Source organism: Camarhynchus parvulus, chromosome 10 (assembly GCF_901933205.1).
Source record: "Camarhynchus parvulus chromosome 10, STF_HiC, whole genome shotgun sequence".
Lineage (NCBI taxonomy): Eukaryota > Metazoa > Chordata > Aves > Passeriformes > Thraupidae > Camarhynchus > Camarhynchus parvulus.
The window spans coordinates 6,407,789-6,429,356 of NC_044580.1; the positions used below are offsets into that span (position 1 = coordinate 6,407,789).

At 39.9% G+C, this 21,568-nt stretch overlaps 1 protein-coding gene across 6 annotated transcripts in view; it reads right to left on the reverse strand.

The window, feature by feature from the left end:
* The window catches only part of RNF111 (ring finger protein 111), a 43,385-nt gene that overhangs the window by 15,300 nt on the left and 6,517 nt on the right, over positions 1–21,568 (reverse strand). For 4 of the 6 annotated variants that reach the window (XM_030955245.1, XM_030955244.1, XM_030955242.1 and 1 more), the window contains 7 exons: positions 16,921–17,816; positions 8,787–8,913; positions 6,916–7,079; positions 4,062–4,259; positions 2,883–3,202; positions 1,845–2,100; positions 50–401 (listed from right to left, as the gene is read on the reverse strand). In XM_030955245.1, the coding sequence (XP_030811105.1) occupies positions 50–401; positions 1,845–2,100; positions 2,883–3,202; positions 4,062–4,259; positions 6,916–7,079; positions 8,787–8,913; positions 16,921–17,797 (2,294 nt within the window). In that variant the 5' untranslated portion in view covers positions 17,798–17,816. The remainder of the gene's footprint in view (positions 1–49; positions 402–1,844; positions 2,101–2,882; positions 3,203–4,061; positions 4,260–6,915; positions 7,080–8,786; positions 8,914–16,920; positions 17,817–21,568) is intronic. The other 2 variants (XM_030955243.1, XM_030955241.1) reach the window with 1 other exon arrangement.

Genomic DNA, 21,568 nt, shown 5'->3' on the forward strand with positions numbered 1-21,568 from the left:
GAAATGCATTATATGTTTAGCTATTGTTCTGAGTAGATTTGTGACATACGTTGGGTGTTGCATCATCCTTCTTCTCTGGACCTCCATCCTCTGGATCACTTCATGGGGATGTAGCCTCTGTGCTGGAGGTGCTGTTGTAGGGATGTGATGGGATATGGGCTGGTGTGTTGCAGGGAGATGCTGTGGTATTGGAGCAGCTGCATTGGCTAAGGGATGAGTTGGTGGTGGAGGTGGAACAGGATGAGAAGATGCATGAGAGGAGATCGAAGGATGAAAGGGATGCACTGGATGAGGGATAACATAATCCACTTGAGGTGGAGGTTGTGGCTGTGGAGGAGGATTTCCATGAGAGTGAGGACATGCAGAAGCTTGATGGTGAAGAGGTCTGGTCAAGGAAGCATCTGCAATGAAAACATAAGGTGCTTTTAATTTGGTCAATTTTGGTCAAATTTATTTTAAGAAGTATCTTCACACAGGCGTTTCAGTATTATTACATCAGTTTAAACAGTAGCAACATGGGAATATGTGTTTATGCAACTTTTAAATAAAGTGATTCTACAAATATACCCTACAAGAAATCTGCATTTTCTGCAGCCCAAAAGCATTCCGTTTTCCAATACTGGCAAAAAGAAGAAAAAAAAAATCTGTGTGATACCAACTGGAACAGGTACATAGAAAGGCCTGGGTTGGAAGGGACTTCAAAAATCACCTTGTTCCAAGCCCCTGCCATGGACAGGGACACCTTCAACTAGACAAGACTGCTCCAAGCCGTGTCCAGCCTACCCCTGAACACTTCCAGGGAAAGGGCAAACACAGCTTCTCTGGGCAAGTTGTGCCAGAGCCGCACCAGCCTCACAGGAAGGAATTTCTTCCTTAAACCCGACCTAAATCTACTCTTCCAGTTTAAAGCCATTCCCCTGGTCCTATCACCACATGCCCTTGTCAAAGGTCTCCCTTCAGCTCTCCTGGAGCCCCTTTAGGCACTGGGAGGTGCTTCAAGGTCTCCCCAGAGCCTTGTCTTTGCCAGGTTGAACAATTCCAACTCTCTTAGCCCTGTCCTTGGAGCACAGATGTTCCAGCCCTCTGAGAACCTTCGTGGTCCTCCACAGACTCACTCCAACAGGCTTGTCCTCCTTGTGCTGAGGAGCCCAGACCTGAAGCACTATTCCAGGTGGGGTCTCATGAGGGAGGAGTAGGAGGACAGAACCTCCCGCCAATATTACTTTACATTTGTTGTTTAATTTTTAAAAGTTTAACCCCCATCTTTCTGGGTTCACTATTCTATAGAGACAATCAAATATAAAAAAAAAGAAATCACAATCAAACAAATTATTCTGCTAAAGCAGATCTCACTGGAGGGATGGGACAAGGGATCAACCAAGGAAAATGAAATAAAAAGCCAGTGCTAGAATACAAACAAGATGAAAAATATTTTCATTGTAAATACAGTTTTGAAGTCTCAGTGTTATTATGGTCACTCATAATAAAATATTTTAACTTTACCTTGGTCCTATTCAAACCCCCTAACTGTTTAAAATATTTCTCAATCTGTGTTTTGCTAGGCCAACTCTAGGATCAATGCAAGCAGGTGGAGTGCTCCCCTGCTGCCAGGGCAGTGTGTCAGGGAGAGTCATGCAGTGGTGCCAGCAGTACTCACAGGGAGAATGCATGCAGTGGCATCAGTACTCACAGGGACAGTGCATGCAGTGCCAATACTCACAGGCAGAGTGCATACAGTGCCAATACTCACAGGGACAGTGCATGCAGTGCCAATACTCACAGGGAGAGTGCACGCATGCAGTGTCAGCACTCACAGGGACAGTGCATGTAATGTCAGTACTCACAAGGAGAGTGCATGTAGTGGCGGCAGGACGAGAGCGAGGCCTGGGGCGGGGGCTGTGGCTGTGGCTGTGCCACGATGCCCGAGCTGTAGCCGTCGATGGGCAGGGCCTGGCTGGGCCCGGCGCCCGCCTGGTGCCCGTAGAGCGCCGTGCGCGACGAGGAGCCGGGGCAGCACGGGTCAAACGCTGACGTGCCGTGGAAAGCGCCGCTGCCATGGCTCCTGATACCACTGCTGCTCAAGTCTACTGGCAATGCCTGCTGCAGAAACAAACCATCTTTTTTCAAGCCACTCTTTAGACACTGAAAGCAAAGTCATATTCAAATATCAGATTTAAAAAAATAAAAACAAGCAACTGGGATCCAAATTTTGACGTTTTACAGTTTGACTCTGGAACATTTTTTATTCTTATTCCTAAATTCATCAATCTGCTGAGAGACTAACTTCCTTACAGCAGATTCTGTAAAAACCAACCAACCAAAGCCCCCAGAAACCCCCAGCACCCCCAACCAAACTAAAAACCTCAACAAAAATCTCTACAATAGATAAATAAGATTGATTGTTCTGCATACTGTAACTTAGCACAGTACTGTTCTTTCCTATGACTGTACTGTTTTACAGCTGTGATTTAATTGCTAAAAAACAATGCTTTCAGAGGAGCAACTCTTTTATGCTTCTTATATACAGAACATTAGACTTGATATTTTTCTTCTCCCAAAGCAACTAAATGATATGCATTGCAAAGTTGCTATGATGGGCAGAATATTTCAAGGTAATTATGTTAGGTTTGCTATGCAGTCACCCAGGAAGAGGTCAGCTATCAATAATTACTTGAAGTGTTATGTCTTTCCATAAAATTTCAGGGGTTTGTGTTCATATACATCACAGCTCAATTTTTCCTTTAAGTTCCCTTCCATAATGCCTGATGCAGAGCAAGCGAGTAATTTATAATTCAGCATCCTTATCCTATTCCCTCCTATCTGGAACAACTTGAAATCCCAAGTCACAAGGTGTGATTGTGAGTCACAAGGATTAAACATGCCTGCTCGTGGTAAGTGGTGCCAGAACTGCTGCTTGCTCCACACGGGGCAGGCACAGGAGGAGGCCTTTCCACAGGGCAGCTGGAGTCACTGAACGAAGGAGACAGCGGCACAGCTGGGTGAGGGTTGTGGTGGTGATGGTGGTGATGCTGGAAGTGGTGGCCATGCTGCTGGAAGCAGCTGGTATGTGGGTGTCCCAATGCATGATGAGTCTGTGAAGGCCCTCCACAAGGAGAATGCTGGGGGCAGCACGATGGCAGCCTTGGCATGGCCGGAGGGCCAGTTTCCAGTGTCGAATTAGATGCAGCTCTTCTTATTTCATCTTGAAGACAACATTAATATTGCAGTGAAAGAAATTAGTAAAGCTGATCACTGTAAAGCAGTGTTTTAAATAGAAACAAAACACCCCGTACCTCACAATTAAGTATTTAACCAATTGAAAACCAGAGTTAGACTATAACAAAACAAACTAGTTACAAAAAGTAGTAATTAGCTATACCTGCCAAATGCACCTAAACTGAATGGTTCAGGTGGAAGTACTCATGGCAACCACTGGAGGACAGGAACTGACACTTGCCTTATTCTACAAATTTAAGGCACGTCATCAGCAGGGAAAGGAGGAAAAATTGTTCCTGTGGTCAGTGTGCAGAGACCTCAAACTCCTGTGCAACTGTGGTTCACCCAGGTTAATTGTCCCTCACCACACTTGCAGACAGGGCAGCTTTGTTTCAGTGATGTCATGAGTGCTCTCTGTATATACAGCTCTATGCAGGTCTGTATAAATGTGCTCCCAGAGAGTTATCCACAGCAGGAGATATACTCAAGCAATCCAGACACATCCTTCACTTTCTTGCAACACACATTGAAATAACAACTCTGTACACACTGAAATGAGAGGCTTAATTCCCAGTGAATTACATTCCACCTCCTCAAAAAGCAAGGATGTGGCTTGTTCTGTGTAACCAAATCATTCCAAGAGGCACAAACAGAAGGCTCCAGCAAATTTCCTGTAACTTTATGGAGAAATCGATGGTCTTTTTCAGATTCCTGTCCTCTCAGCTTAGTACTGTTAGGTTCAGTACTAGAAGCTCACATGGCACTTAATTTAGAGAATGCTGATTAACTTCCTCTACCTCTTTTGTACTCAGAGGCAACACAACAACTCAGAGTTTATTCTGTACCTCCAGTTGAAGTGCCAGCAGCACTGCCACTGGGGAGACTGGGAGTGGTCTCTGGTGCTGCAGAGGGCTGGCTGCTGGAGACATTGGGAGCTGCATCAGAGGCCTGCTCTGAGGTAGAGGTACTGGAGCTGGTAGTGGAAGCAGAACTCACGGCCTGCGGCTCCACTCGAGCTGATGTGGTTGGCACAACTGTCGGCTCTGGTGAAATAAAAAAGCTTTCATGTTCTTTAAGCTTTAAAAGTGCTGAGGTTTTTTTATTGTTGTTCCTGCTTTTGAACCATTTTACAAGACATTCTCAATTCTGGCCTTGCCAGAAGCTAAGAAAGTCAGAACATAAAAACCCGACAGGCTTGTGTGTGGAAAGAAAATTATCTTTTTTTTCTCTCTCGCTTTTTTAATCTACTCAAGTTTTAATAATTAACATAAAATCAATTCTCAAGCAAATCTGACATTTAAGTTTTATTTACTGGATTAAAAAAACCCTACTATAAAAGAGCTTAAATTACTTCAGTACTTTATGATAAAAACGCTTGCTGCTATCCTCCATTAATCCACAGGCAAACTACTCTATGATTAAGTATTATCCTTACAACTTTCTATTGCCTATGAAGAACAGAAAAACTTTTAGACCACTCACCAAGAACAGCAAACATCTAAGCTAGCAGTACTACTTTACAAACTTCAATCATTCCAGATGCATAGTACTAAAGCTTTTAGCAAGATAAGCTTGGTTTCTAGTCTCAACACATGCTAAAAGCAGATTATCAATACTTGAGACTTCTCTTAAAGGTACATACCTGTTCATATTACATATTGCAAAGCTAACAGTGAGAATGTATCCTGGAAATCCAAAGCACTTGATGAGTCTTGTTCTTTACTAGATAATTGTAAGCAAGTTAAAATTTAAAACTATACTTGGTGGCATAATTAGAATTTAGTTTTGAAAAATACTTTGACTATAAGTTTGAAATTTTTCTTAAGTAATGAAAGGCAATGACATGACTAAGAGTATAAGATACCATAAAAAGGAAGATTATCAGAAACGGCTGAGGTTTTTTTAGTAAAAACGTTTGCATGGATATCAGGAATAAAAAAAAGCATAAAAAACTTCAAATACTTCCTTTACACAGAGTCTCAAAATAAAATATGAGTCGTTTTCAAGACTTCTCTCTATATCTAGCAGGAATATCAGCAACTCAGTGAGCAAAGGAATAAATGTATCTTCTCTCTCACAAGTCTTCCAACTCATCACATTAAAAAACATGACCAGATATCTACATTTAGATTCCTCTTACTTTTAATGTGGCCTTCCAATATACTAATTCTATTTATTTTAAGGACAATGTTTGGGGTGAAATATATTAATGTTTAAATTCAGAAAACAAGAGCAACTTTATAGAACATGTATAGCCTACAATGAGAAGTGATCAGGCAGTGCTCAGGCCAGTGGCCACCCTGAGTTCCCTCAGGCTCAGGTTCCCCACCAGCCCTTACAGACACTTCTGATTCTCTCCTGCCCAAACCAGTGAAAAACAGGGAGCTTGGTCCATTGTGAACTACTAGCTAAGAGAAACTGGGTTTCTCAACTCACTGCCCAGATATTGGCCCAGGAAAACTAAAAGGAGATAGGATCTTTATGCTCAAGGAAGCAGCCAGCCAAGTTTTAAGACCAGTATCTTTGATGAAATAGGTAAAGTTGGGCTAAACTGCATAGCTGCCTTTTACAGTGTTAATTCAGAAGTCCAATCATTTAACACTAATTCATGTGTGAAATTTGATGCCTAAACCCAAAAATAGTATTCCTTAAATCCTGGAAGATTCATCTTAGGCATTTCCTCTAGAAGGCAGGAGAAACAGCCAGTCTTTAACACACACATTACAGAAGTGTATTTTAAAAATAACTTGGTTTCTGAATCCAAGACTAAATTCTATAATATGAATTTTAAGAGTAAAGTAAAGCAATAGAAACCTACACTGCACCCCTTCAACAATAGAGTTGTTGGGATATTTCACAGTAAATACCTAAAATAAAGAATCTGTACATCAACTCATCCTCTACCTTAAAAGTCATTAACCAACCAAAATTATTCTCAAGCCTTTCTGACTCTCCATCCCACCACAAAAACCACAACTTGAAGAATTAGATATTGCATGATACTAAGCTTGCAATGTACTCAAGGACAGAACCTCAACAGGACAAAGCTTCTGTTCACATTACAAATAACATGCACCAAAGAAATGCCCAAAACCACCACCATCTGCAAATGCAAATGTGCAAAAACGTACATGAGCTTCAGTTTTTCCTTCTCCTAGTTTTATGATAATTGGTAAGTTTCTCTTACAATCTTCAGCAGGAATAGACTTATTAAGTGTCAGCAGGTTTTAATGTTAGGAACCAATGAAAGGTTACAGCTTCAGAAACCTAACACACTTTACTAGTTTAGGGTTGGGCTTTTCTTTTTTTAAAAGTTATTTTTACTTCAAGGCCTGAAAGAACAGTCACTATTCCAAAGCATAGGCAATGATAGACTTTCCTTTTATAGTGTTGCATTGAAGTAAGTGCATATTTTTCAAGAAGTAGTTCCAACCTGTTCTGTAATTTCTGCCTGGTGAGTCAGCCCTCAGACACACACCCAAGGCAGCTTTGGAAGAAAAACTGTATCTTTAGATCTAAAAGACCCATTGAAAACAGCTAAACTTTAAATTTTGAAAGGAAGGGCACAAAAGGATTTTCTTGGAAACAGACATTAGAAATCAGACTTAGAAGAGTACCTTCTATCTGATCCAATTAACTCCAGTGCTCTTACACTGGCCACCCTGCTCCTGTAGAGATTTCTCTGACAGTGCAACTCACCATCCTCATCCACGGTGAGGTCCACGACTTCGGCGGCGTTCTGCCGCAGGGGCTGGATGACGGTGGAGACCCTGCTGCGGGAGCGCTGCTCTGGCGGCCGCGCCGCGTGCGAGCTGGAGCCCGCGGCCCAGTGCGAGCGCGCGTGGCCGAGCGCCGAGCGGGACCTGCACACAGGGAACACCTTAGTGCTGGCCTCCATCTGGCCACCATTGCTTTCTTCTCCTCCTGTCTGAGGAGCTACTCGGAGATTTTTTATTATTAGAAAAGCATTTTATGACATTGAGATACCCCGTGACTCCACTTCTCACCAAACACACTCACAAATCCTATTGCAGCCTTTACCAGAGAACATAACAGTAAATGCCCAGCATGGAGAGTTTAAAGGTCTTCAAGCCATGTTCCATGTACATGAAGCTATCTTAAAAAAAAAATTCACTGTGAAACCCTACAGCCATGGCCAGGCAACCATTATAGCTGAAGTTGTTTTGGGTTTGTAAATAGTAATTGAAGAGTCTCCAAATCCTGTACTACTTCTGTGCAGTCTGAAACAGCTATAAATGGTCTATAAATGATCTGTAGGTCGATAAATGACGACAGACCTATGAAGACACTAAACATTCATAAACATTAAACACTTTTGCATGTTAACCTGTGACAGAGTACTTTCAGAGGATAATTTTTATACTCCAAATTTACAAAATGTCAAAAATGTGCAAAATCTCTGCACCTTTCCCTTTAATATGATTTTGCTCCTTCTCTTCGGAGAACAAACACAGCTTTTTGTGATACTTAAACTCAAATGCAATGTGGCTTAAGGACATCTTAAGCCTGTAACCATACCTAAGGAAAGGGATAGGTTTATCTCTGTTTTATAACACACAGCACTCATTCTGTTCAGTTTAGCCATGCAAACCCCAACACTCAAGACAATGATCTTTGGAGTGTGTATCTTCTTTGAAGCATACAGTCTTTAATTAAGGGAACAGTATTTTTACAGTCTTGTATTTACCATTGCACTCCCAAAAATTTTTAACTCTCCAGTATTTACATCAATCAGATGGCTCTTATTTTCCAATTTGGAAAAACAATGTACTCAGACTTCAGAAATTCAGACGAGGAAAATGTGAAGGGAATGACTTCACTAAAAACAAACAAAACCCACTGCACAAATCACCATGGAGCTACTGCTGTTTTGGCTGGAGCACTGCAGAAGGTGAGGGAAGAAAGAATTAATTTTTTCAAGTCTTAAGACTATTACAGAAAACACATTTTATTGATGCTAGGAATATATAAAGCTGTTTATTTTTTACAAGCATCTAGCTTTAGATAGGTTTGAATTTGAAGTTTTCTTCAAGAAACTCCACTTTAACAGATTCTGTAAAATCTGAAAATATGGAACAAAACTTCCAGAGATTCTTGGAAGAACAGGAAAGCACATACAGCAGCAGCAGCTTCAAAAAAGTAGGCTGCTTTCCTGAGAAATGCTCAGCTAATCCCTAGATAGTCAACTCAGCCTACACAGGCTCTCTCTAGGATCTCACTGTGCAGCTTTGCTTCCCCCAAATCCTGCATGCCAATCACACTAATACAGCCACCTCAACTACTCCAGATTAGTTCAATTCTCAAGCTTTGGCAAAGCTGTGCTTTGGGTTTTCTGTCCTTACTTTGTTTGGGGTTTAGAATGGGTTTTTTTTTGTTATTGATTGGGTTTTGTTTGGTTTGGTTTTTTTAATCAAAAATTCACACTGTGCATTCTGGTTAGAATTCTCCAGTGACATTACCTTATTGGCTTTTAATGACAGAAAGCATTGTGACAAACCTGGAGACAAGCAAAACTTTATTCATACAAAGAGATGCAAATCTCATCTCACCTGTAGTTTTCACCAACTGTGACAATCTCCACTTCACTGTCTGTTGAGGTAACATTTATTTCTTCGTTAGCAGTGACTTGGGGAGTGGAGGATGCTTCAATCACCACAACATCTTCATCCATGCTTCCTTATGAGGAAAAAGGAAGAAGAAAGTTTCCATACTTCATTTATACTTCATTCACCAGCTGTTATTATAAGAGATTATTTTTTCACAGATTTAAAATATATGTAGGCAGAGAATTCCAAGGTATATGTCAAAACCTGAGGTGCAACTGTCAAATACATGACCTAATTACTAAAGGGAGTAATTCTGCTGTAAATACTGAAACAAAAAGAAGGAGACAGAAGACTGAGTGTGGGGTAGGTATGCAAGCCTGCATTACAAGCATTGAAAGCAACTGCAGTGAATTTTATTATCTGTAACAACAACAAAATTCAGTCATTTAATATAAAGACAGAACAAACTTACAAGATAGCAAAGCAGTAGTGGTTTGTTAGCATGAATAGCTTTTTAAAAAATAGCTGTTTTTAAAAAAATGTTTTTCTAGGTATCAGTCTCAAGGCTAAATATTGACAACAGAAGAAAAATGCTCCACCAAGTAGTTCATACTTTTAAAAAAATTAATCCCTTGGTGTTTATAAACACCTTTGTATCTAGACTTTTTGTGGCATTCACAATCTGTACAAGACAGAGGAAAATAAAATTAAACTAAGAATGATAACAAACAGCAACCAAAACCCCACAAAAGAGATAAGTTTTCTTAGGAAACAACTTCCACTTCAGGAATAATGGTTACAGCTCCAGCCTAACAAGCAGACACATGAAATACTTCTGTAGAGCTGCAACACTGGCAGTGACAAGTCTGAGCCATCTACAAGACTTAAATGGAGCTATGGATTATTCACTGAGCACAAAAGAACTAAAAAAATGAGCTGTATAGCTCAGAAATCACTAACTATCATTTTGGTTTCTGCAAATTGCCTCAAGGAAGTGCTTGAAGAATTTGGTCTCATTCAAGTCAATACTTCCATCTTGTATGCACTGACTGTTCTCAGCTGCTTTACCCAATGAGAAAGATTATTCATTTTTATTTTATCAGTTTTTCTGCTTCAAAAACAACCCAAACTGCATTAGCTATTTTCCAAAGGCCTTTGTTTCTGACCATACTTATCTCAGAAAGATTGCTGGCTGAAGTTGCAAAGAGTGATGCTTCCAAATACTGATACTAACAAAACTCTAGCAACTGGAAGTAGTGGGCAACAAAATTAGTTCTCAGAACTTGTGTGAAAACAGTTCAGAGACATGCAATTTCCTACTGTTTGTGCTTCTAAAAACATCTGCCTAAGTTAAAAGCTCAACTGATGTTTTCATCCCATGAAGTACTTTCCTATACAAGGAACCAATACCTTCTTCAAAATTAAGCAGGAAAACTTCTCTAAACTATCTAAATATGTAGTTGTTTTATACAGTCCACCATGATACAGTATAATTCACTTTTTTTTTTAGCACATACCAATCACCGGCCAGTCATCTGTCTGTAAAGAACTTCAAGCAAAATTTAAAGCATGAATAGCTTACACATCAATGCATCCCCTGACTGACTGAAGCTGTAAGAAGGCAGTTAAATCTGGATAATTACAGAGTCAACTACACTATTCCTGCAGCTCCTGAGGGTTATCTCGCTTCAAGGGAGAGTCACTGGACTGCTGACAGCAACACAGCTACACAGATGGAAGAGATGTATTGTGTACTACTTTCAGAATAATACCTATGGCTACAAAACAAACAGAAAATCATCCTCCTGCAGGCACACATTATTTCTCTGTCATCTTCTGAATCACAGAACACATCAAGAAAATTATACTCTAGTTATTTGTGAGTAAATTAACCTTTGGGCCACCACTGAAAGACTCAGTATGCATTTCAAGTGAGCTTCTTAAAAACAAAACTTCTCTTGAAAATCAAAGCAAGGATTTTAATAGTTTCCACAGAATCTGAGGTGTTTTTTTCCTTCTCACATCTACAAATAGTATTTTATAGTGCACACAAGACACCAAATTTCAGTTTGCAAGTTTTGCATTTCCCTTTCAGACCTTTCAATAGCCATTAGTAATTAAGGTCTGCACGTGACTATTAATCAGAAATAATCGGCAACTTCTTCACAAAAGTTTTTTCCCCTCTGTTAAAAACCTTTTCTATGATGGAAACCTAATGCTCAGCTGGCCTAGGGGAAGGGATAAACTGCACAAGCTTGAATCCAAATCTGAATATAGGTAAAACTATAACCCTCCCTTAAAAATAAAACCACACTCTCATCCAGGCCTTACCTCACAAAACCAGTAAATCTGTCATAATAAAGTGCCTTTGTAAGCAGAATATGACTTTTATAATAAAATAAATATAATATTGGACTCTAAAGTTCAATACTTAGGCCAGTAAATGACATATTTTCCCTAGAAAGTTGTAAGATTACTTCACAACAGAAATTGCTATGTGCCAGTGATAGACCAACTTTCTGCTTTAGAATCAAATACTTTAATAATCCAGAAGTTGTAAGCAAGAGACTAAGCTTTGCACAGTATAACATGTATAATATATATAATTATGCTACTATTTAAAAGACTATGGCATAACTCCAAGATTAATTAATCATCATCCCAAGTACCCCACCAAGGGCATAAATAACACTGGTGTAATACTCAAATTTATGTTTGGCTGACTGTCGTCATTCTCAGAGGGTATTTTCACATCTGTTTTGCAATTAACATGGAGTTTAACCAGTCTGAATATTACATGTAAGATAACAGAAGCATTTTTCAATACACAATTTCAAATGAGGCAGTCTGATCAACTCTTAAGTGAAACCAGAAGAGATTTTAAATCAGCAGTCAAGTTCCAGTGAGAGAGGTGCCTTATCCTGAGTTCCAGGCTTGCACTGGATCAGACCAAGAGCCCACTCAGGCACATGTTCTCTCTGCCAGCTGCAGCAGGCAAAACCACTGTGCAGTCAGAGCAGGAAATTCAGGCTACAAATGTGAACTAAAAGCTCTCACACCACCCAGCATCCACAAAAATGTCTCGGATGTCAGAGCACACTTTCTTGTCCCGTCATTGCTCAGCTGTCAATAAGTGTGTTGAATGTGGGACTATGTGCCTCTACAGTCATTTATGCTTGTGAATTAAAGATAATGACTTGGACAGTAATTCAGCTTGAAATGGATAAAATAATACGCTGCCAGTATGAGTGAGTACTGTCTCCTTTACCTCTCCAATGTCTTGGACTAGGTATGGCTGGCAGCCCTGCCCTGAGCCTGACAGAGCAGAACAACATCCCTGTATGAGCAGCCATCCTCTGCGTCACGGATTTGTGGCTTTGCTCTCGTTCTCAGGCCCTGAAAGTCATGTGAACCAAGTAGACAGACCAAACACATTTGTCCTTTCCCTCCCTAGATGTCTGAAGATTCCTGGGTGCCAGGACAGTCACTCCCTTCCCCTGGTGGCCTTGAAGGTCCTGCAGGAGGCCAAGCAGGGGCTGTTGATGAGCGTGCCACAGTGCAGGGGAGCTGACAGCACCCAGAGCACTGGCCAGAAAATCCAGCAGCTCCAAGCCCCAAGTGGGAACCTGGACCAGAAATGCAACCCCCTCCTGTCACTGGGGCAAGGGACACCTCTGTCATCATCTGCTTCCTCTGAGGACTGAGTGAGTGACTCATGTTCTTTTAAATGGTTTTTGAATCTAGATTATGATTGTCAGGTTGATAAAGCAAACCACATGTTAAGATTTGATCTGCAGAAGGTCCAGGTGATTAGAAATTTTAACTTAGTGGTAGTACAAATTTTGTATTATGCTACTTACAGATTGCATTACATTGATTCTACTTATAGAAATCCAGAGCCATTCTACTCATAAAATCCTGCTAAGAAAAGAAAGGCTTAATTGTAACTAAGATTTAGTGCTGTCAACATTCTGGCAAGAACCTGCCTATTACCTTAGGGTTGTGTGATGACAGTTTTTTTGTACCTGAGACTTACTTGGAATATACCTTCAATAGCTGTGCATGATGGGAAAAAATTTCCAAAGCACACAAACTGCTTGGGAGTCTGCACCCTGGTGGAAAAGACAGTCAACCACAGTTTAGGGGATTTTGTCTAACTATGAGCCTTGCTAATTCAAACTTGTACTAACTGTTTTTAAGCCTGCACTAAAACTAGTCCTATAGGCAATGCCACAACAAGCCAAACCTACAAACAGCATCTTTTCAGCACAGAAAGCTGCAGCAGGGCTGAAGTGAATGCCACACTAACTTCTATTACGGTAGCTATTTAAAGCCCCAATCCACAGCAGATGGATATAGCAACACTGATTAATGTCCACTGCTCACAAAGCCAGGTGCTCCTTTCCTCACCACTTCTCAGTTCTTCTCCAGTAAGCAGCATGGTAAACAGGATACTTATACCCTTCCTTATCCACTAATGCTATTGAGATAAAAGGTTGGAATTATCTGCTGCATCAGTTGGTGCGAGAAAAGGACTGCATGCTGTAGTTTGTAGGAGGGATTAAGTAACTGAAAAATAATCAACTTTAACAACAGGCAGCTCACTTCCACTTAATACCTGTTTATCTTAAACCTGTTAAAATAATCTGAGCATGAAGCAGTATTTGCTTAACGTTTTCACCAGCCTCTGGCTTGTAAAATATTTAATGTCTATATTCAATGTTTTTTTGGGAGACAGACAACAAATGTTAGAGAATTAAGATGACAGTAGTGAATAAACACTGTCTTATTCTAAGCAGCTTTGGAAATTTGGAGCAGCTTCTCATCAGCATTAGATTTAAAGAAAAGAAAAACCTGTCTAGCATTAGTTGTTCAAAAACATAAAATAACACATCAGACCCCAAAGGAATGGTAAGTTATTAGGTGAACAATTTATGACAATGCAAAACTCCACAGAGCTTGTTTTTTCTAGCAACACTTTGCCCTTTTCCAGAGTTCTGCTTTATTGACAAATCGGAGTATGTAAGGTTAAAAAATTGTTCGATTTGAGCTTTCGCTAGATTTCCCTCCACAGACTGCCTCCAAAGGGCAGCTCCAATCCTTTAGATCCAAGATGAAAATCAAATTCTTGCAGAAGCAAAACATTTGCATTACAACATAGGAGATCCAACAACAGCAAAAGTTGAATTTTGCCACCTTTCATAGGCAAAGGTGGATGAGGATTATTTCTGATGGTGTGTACAGGGTTAGAGAAAAGGTTCTGCACTACCTAAACAAAACACAGAATCAAAATTCATGTCTCCCAGCAAAAATCCTGCCTTCTGTCATTTTAATTGCAATTGAAACCAAGTGATCAACACTGCAATTAGAACATACACCCTGTAAGCACCTGCACCTCCAGCTGCAAGGATCATTAAACTGCACCCAGCTGGTTCCATGCTGGCCTTGTGCCCCCAGCTCCTGTCTCCCATGAACGAGCTTCAGCTGCCCATCCCAGATGCAAGGAGAACAATTCCTTCTATGGCACACAGCTGGTACAACAATATCATCCAGTCCCAGGTGTCAGGATGTACTGTGCACACTCTCACACACCAGGTTCACAGAACAGGAGGAAAAACCCAATATAATGCTATTTGTTTTCTTGGTAAAGGTTTTGTTAAACAAACAACCACCCCTTCACATCTCCATTAACATGATTTTTCCAAAATTAGCCAAGTTAATTTTATTAATGATAAGAACTTACTAAATACTTCTTCGGTTAAAAAGGTCTGTTACTTTAATTTCTTGCAACCATCAGAAAAATTGTTATCAGAACAGTCCAAACTAATTTAACTTGCTAGCTCTTTAAATGCACTGTATCTCTAGCTAACATCAACATTCAAAGCAAAGAAATATTTTCTGCAATATCCTTAATACAAATTGCTATTATGTAGGCTACAAGACTAATCACATCACTTTGAAACCTGCTTTTTAAAAAAATGAGGTTTTGCTACATCTTTTTAAACTGTGTTTTCTTTTCCAATTATTATTCTCCTCCTTTCCTAAGTCTGTCCTCTAGCACCTTTACATATATGCTCCAGGCCTCATATTCTTAGCAGAAGATATTTGTCCTTCAGCACACTGTAAATTCAACAGATATATAGAGCAAAAAAATTCTCCCTAACATTAACAAGCTCATGTACATTACTATCAATACAAGCCTTTCCTCATACAGAAACCCCATCATGCTTGCTCACTACACAGACAAGTTGCATAGCTGTTTTCCAGCTGCCCCCATTTCTGTCCTAATTAACTCAATAACCAGAAATGCCTTATATAACAGCACAAAGCTACCAAAAATGTTAATCACATTTTCATCTTGCTAAAAATAGGACACTTTCACAGAGGGTGTCTGCTCAACTTCCCATTATATCTGCAATGTAAACAAAATGCTCAAATTCCTTTCCATCAATATATATTTCCACTGGAAAAACCCCCACAGTATTCACACACACTAAGCCAGAATCACTTTTCAGCTCCCTGCAAGTGTTGGTCCTGGAGTACAGGAATGAACAGGACACAATCTTTACAGCAGACCTTCTTTCAGCTACAACTCATGTCAGTATTCTCATCTAAAATTACTGGTGCAGAACTAATCGGTTTTCTTCATTCATGACATGAAATAGACACTTTCATTAATTAACAGTGCTTTTTATGTGGTATAAAAATTGATCCATTGGACTTTTCCACATCTGTGTGGAAGGAGAGCTGTTACTGATCCTACATCATTTTAGTTACATAAAACTCCACCCTCTCTGAAAATGGTAAGAAACCACTAACTTGGAAACAAATGTGTTAATACAGTGGTTTCTCAAACTGGCTTTTCATATAAATGTATGCATATCCCCATTATTTATTATTTACAAATCCTATTCTTCTATATGGTTACACATGCATGTCAAATGTAACTTTTTAGGCCTAATCAATTTCTATTCCCACAAAGATGCATTAAGATAATTAAGGCTATGCAATAATTCTTCTGTTTCAGTTATATATGCCCAGCCCTAGCACTGCAGAAGTAAAACTTTAGCATTACAGATTTTACTTCTTGTATTTAAACATCACAGACATTATTTCCTACTGCAATGAGTAACAAGCAATAATCTAGACTTTAGTACTCTGGTTCTGTTCAAGCATGAATCCTGCCCTGAATGAATGAACATTCACACTTTTTTTTAACCTGTTCTTGTATTTTCAGCCACATTTTCTTAGAGGAATGATCAGCACAGCCCGAGATATGGTTTCACTTATTAAAACATATTTGTCACTAGATAAAACACATGGTTGCCCAGATTAACACCATGCTGTGTTCTTTTTCCCCATGCTCTCTAAAAAGCCGAACTAAACCAGAATGCACAACTACTTTCACTTGGCAAATTTAACACAAAAGGAAGTCCAAAAAAATCTGCCAATTAAAAAAAAAACCACAACAAACAAACAAACCAGGAAAAACACCCAAAACAAACCAAACTAAACAAAAACATCCCCCAAAAAGTCTTCCTCCAAGCACTCAAGGATTCAGATACTGTGACAAGGCATATTAGAAAACTAACTGTGTAAACCACCTGCCTTGCATTGAGTTTATCTTGGTAAAACATTTGGTATATATACAATACTTTTCTCTCATTGTCACAGTACTAAAGCTACCTTCAATTGACTCATATTTCAGCTCGTATAAGAATGGACTTTTTTCTTCATATTTTTCTAAATTTTCAAGAACAGTAAAATATTAGCCGATATTTCTACATTCTGAAAATAGAATTATTACCACAATCAGTTCAAAGCTAGATTTTTAACACAATTCAACCGCTAAAACAATAAAAATGGTTCAACTCAGCAGCATGTGACTAATCAGACTGAGCAACTTCCATTATGTGCTGTAGAAGCCATTAACTTTTACATTCAAGATTTTAGATTTGAATGTACTAAGATCTAAATTACTTATCCCATCAAGAATTTATGTTGCAGTGCTCACAGTACTTGCAGTAAGTCAATCTGTAATATTAACCTCAAAAACTGCTGTAAAGGACTTCTACAGAAGTCTATTATACACAATGAAAGGTAACTAATACAAAATACCTCAGGAATTTAGTTTTACCTGAAGGAACAGCTGTGCTATTCTGGTGGTTTTCACCAGGTGACACAAACAAGTCCTCCTCCCCTTCAGTAGATGAACTGGAAGAAGATTCAGTACTGAGATCATTCTCACTGGAGCTGCTGGAACTGGGGAGTAAAGCATACTTTCTTCGAGCCAACACTTCCCGCTTTTTCCTCTGCATTAAAATTCGTTCTTTTTGGTTCTGTGTCCGCTGTGATGAACTTGTTTTCACAGCTCTCTTCCTATATGGAAGTCTTCTTAAAGAACTGTTGTGAAAACAGGGCCTTTTCATCAATAACCCAGGTACAGAGTCTGCCTCAGTCCGAGGCCACTTTTGTGACCTTGCACTGTGAGTTCTACTTGGAGTATTCAGCACTGCCTGAGGGTGTCTCACAGGAGCATCCTTTTCTTCATCAGATGTTACTGTGTCAGAGTCTCCAAAATGCAAGCTAGATGAAGGCGATGAGATACAGTCACTAAAAGAAGAATCATTGTCTTCACTCTGTGTTTCTAGATGCTGTCTCAATCCTAAGATTCCTTTATTTTCTTTATCAGGACAGTTTTGAGTGTATGAAGGACCAGCCTGCTGGCTCTTGCGTTTTTTTCGCACCACAATACCTTTCTCTTGGTCTGTATGGTTGCCATTCATGTCCTTTTGCTTTTGAGAATCACCACACAAGTGAGAGAACTCATTCCCTACTTTACTGGCAATCATCTCAACTTCTGCAGTGAAGCTTTTGGCCTCCCCAATAGGCTCAGGGTTCAAGAGGATCCCCTTCAGACTCTCCTGTCTCTTTGGTGCATCAGAAGGAACTTCACTCTTCATATCCGCTTTTAGAGTATAAACTATATTACATTCAGGAGTCCATTTAGACATGGAAAGATTTAAGAAAGGCCTAGAAAACAAAACAGATAAGCATCAAGAAAAGAAGCATTAGATTTTTTCAAAAGCAAAGCTAAAATAAGAGAAAACCCATTTACTGCTAGGACTAATCCCCCAGTGGGAATGGTAAAACAACAGTAACCAAAATACAACTGTTTCAAAGTATTAAAAATACTCCTTGACAATGTAATTTTTCATTAAGACAGAGTTCTTTAAGTTCTTATGGTCAGTGAAAACATTATCACTCTCACAGAGCAAATACTGGTGTATGTCACCTGCAAAACCAATGATGTCTGCCTTACTGATACTTAAGCGTGGCAGTTACAGGCTACTGCTTATAGAAGTTACTTGAATTTTGGCTAAATAGCTCCCATAGCCATCAGCTAAAATGCCTGCTTATTAAATAAGGCCTGTATCTTCCCCTGCAGCAGAACACATGGACAGTAAATAGCTCAACACAATACATGGGGTTGTATGGTGTCAGCTGAGCTACAAAAGTCAGTTACTTGGAACTCATCGTTCTTTTCTGACATGAAAAGGAATGAAACATGAGAGATTTCGAACTGTTATTATTTTGGGGCAAAGTATATAAAAATCCATTTATTACCTTGAGTCTCCTTTAAAAACCACCACACATTAGCAGTACAGTGTAAAAGCTATTTTCAGTCCATGCACTTTTGACTCTTACCCTACGACAGAAACTGAGTACATCACAGCATATGTTCCCTTAGCAGTCGCTATTGGGCAGCTTCCCCTCCCTGCAAAAATATAAAGCTGCCAATGTATAACATGAGCCTCAAAGAAGCACTTTTGTACTGGAAGACACAGACAACAGTAACCTCAGTAACAGATCCATGTTCACTCTGCTGCATCTGCCATCTCTGCCTTTGGTTTCAATTCCCAAAAGGGAATGATGAAACAATTTGGTTCCCACTGTGATAACTACTGGAACTCTTTTCTGTAACTAATATCAGAGGTTTTTAATGCCTCAGCTGAATAAGGCTATAGTAGATATCTGACAGCTTACAGCAAGTTGTGCTGAGCTACCAAAAGGCTGCTGAAGAAAATCTGCAACAATGTCCAAAGTGGAATAAGGCTGCCTAAGCAGCACAGCTGGGAATATGCATGAAGCCACAAAAAACACCTGAGCTATTCTAGAAACAGCAGCAACAGCCACCCAGAGGTACCCTGACAGGCTGGTCTGCATGAACCTCACAAAGTTCCACAAAGCCAAGCACAAGTCCTGCACCTGGGCTGGGGCAATCCCAAGCACAAATACAGGCTGGGCAGAGAGAGGAGTGAGAGCAGCTCTGGGAAGAACTTCAGAGGGTGTTACTGGATGAGAAGCTTTACATGACCTGACACTGTGCTTGTAGCACAGAATGTCAATCATATCCTGGACTGGCTCAAAAAAAAGTGCAGCCAGCAGGTCAAGGGAGGGGACTGTCCCTCTATTCCACCTGGACTAACATGTCCTGCTCTGCAGCTCCCAGCATAACGACATGGAGCTGCTGGAGCAAGACCACAGAGGGCCATAGAGATGCTCCCAGGGGTGGAGCTTCTGTCCTATGAAGACAGACTGAGAGAACTGGGGTTGCTCAGCCTGGAGAAGAAAAGGCTCCAAGGAGACACTACAGCATCTTCCAGTACCTAAAGTGGTTCCAAGAGAGCTTGAGAGGGTGACAAAGTCATGTAAAGACAAGACAAGGGGAATGGCTTCAAGCCAAAAGAGGGCAGGTTTAGATTAGATACGAGGAAGAAATTCTTCCTGTGACAGTGGCGAGACACTGGAACAGGCTGCCCAGAGAAGCTGTGGATGCCTCCTGGAAGAGCTCATGGAAAAGTTGGGCTTTAAGCAATGTGGTCTTGTGGATGGTGTCCTTGTCCATGGCAGGGAATTTGGCAGTAGATGACTTTCAAGGCTCCTTCCAACCCACACCAGTCTATGATGGTTCTGTGATCTGAGGCAAGTTAAGCAGCCCTGCCTACTCAGGTCCATAATCCTCTGCCTGAATCTCCAAACGCTGCAAAATGCTAATGCATCCTTACATGCAGTTCTAATATTTAACACTCATTTATTTCCTCACAGAACATATCAATACAAGACTGAGACTACAGAAGGGATTTAAATAACAATTTTTTAGACCGTTTCACAAACTGATGCTTTCAGGAGTAGCTGTAAGCTAGCTGCTCCTAACAGACCCTAAAGAATTACTTATTTCAGTTTGCAATGGGTATAAACTGATGCATCATCCCAGGCAACCCGTGTCCTCTTCCTAGCCATAAACAACTACTACACTCCATATGATGTAATCTGAGATAAAAACTTGGCAAAAGGCATCAATGCTGCACAGCTAACACCTACAGAAGCTGTAAGTTGACAGGATCTTTCTGGAGATCAAGAACCTTTTGGATCCTAGAACCCCAGCTGAAAAGCCCCATTTGAATGTTCTCACTGGAAAGCCTATAAACATTTATACAACTACTGTTAAATATGAGGCCTATATCCTCTGATAAGAAAGTGTTGTTGTTCTCTGTATTACAGCAGATAGGCTTGTCTCACATGCAAGCCAAAAGCTAGATTCATGCAAGTTGGAATAAACCTCCTCTTGCCAGTATAGACAAGGGGTTCTTACTGCTGTAAAAAAAAAGTAGTGCTTTGATGAAGTAAGTTTTAGTGGAATGTACTATATAAGGCTACCTTTTTCTTTAGGGCTGAAAAAAAAGAAGTAGCAGAATTGGAAAAAATTAGGAGTACAAAAAGTCTACCTAGAAAACAAAGCCTACCAAAGCTGTGGAGTTCTGCTGTCTATCCCTCTCAGCTCCAGCTCTTAAACAGTCCTCACCATACTCATCCATACCCTCACATGCACCATCTTTCTTTGGAAAGATAAGGACCAAGACTTCCATTTTATCCAGTTTCTAGAAAGGACAGGAATGCAGCATTCAGACCTTCCACAAGCACACAGAACGAGCAGTACATAGTCCTTCTTCTCATCCTCCCAAGGTCACCTTTTAGTTCTGTTATTTATGCACCACTGTTTTATGTAGCAGTCTAGTCAGTCTTCACCCCAATCCAAAAACAACCCAGACCCTCCCACAACAACCCTGTATTTCAGCACAAGTTTTTTTTAGAAAATCCACAAAATATTTCAATTTGGGGGGATTTTTTAATTTATTTAGAAAGCTTGTCTTTGAACACAGTCATAACTTGCCAACATATACTACATGTCCAGCCTGTACATAACTGTTTCCTGTCCTTTTAACATGATAACTTCAGAATCAAAGAGAATTGACCCCTCAAATTTTTATAAGAAATTAAAATCAGAACATTTTCTCATTATGTGAGCACAACCAAGGGCTGATCTACAAAGGATTCTGTTCTATTCACTGGAGTGCTACCCCCCTTTTTATTTTTAAACTAAAGTGGAGGAATCTCCATCAGTATGAAAATTCTGCATGCTGAATGTGATTAACCTTGCATAAGCTCTGTTTACTTTAGTGCAGAAGCCACTGTGCTGAAATACAGATATAGCTATTTAAGTTACAACAAAAAATTAGTTCAATGACATTTACACTTTGAAAAACCTCTGTAAGATGATGAAAAACTACTGTAAGATGATGAAAACCTGAAATTATCACAGTGAAAATGAGTGCATCTGAAACATTATTTACTGGATTTGTTTTATTCCAACAGGGAGCCTACGTACACTAGCCAGTTATCATAGATTCAAACATTTTGTATATTTTTACTCTTACAACCAT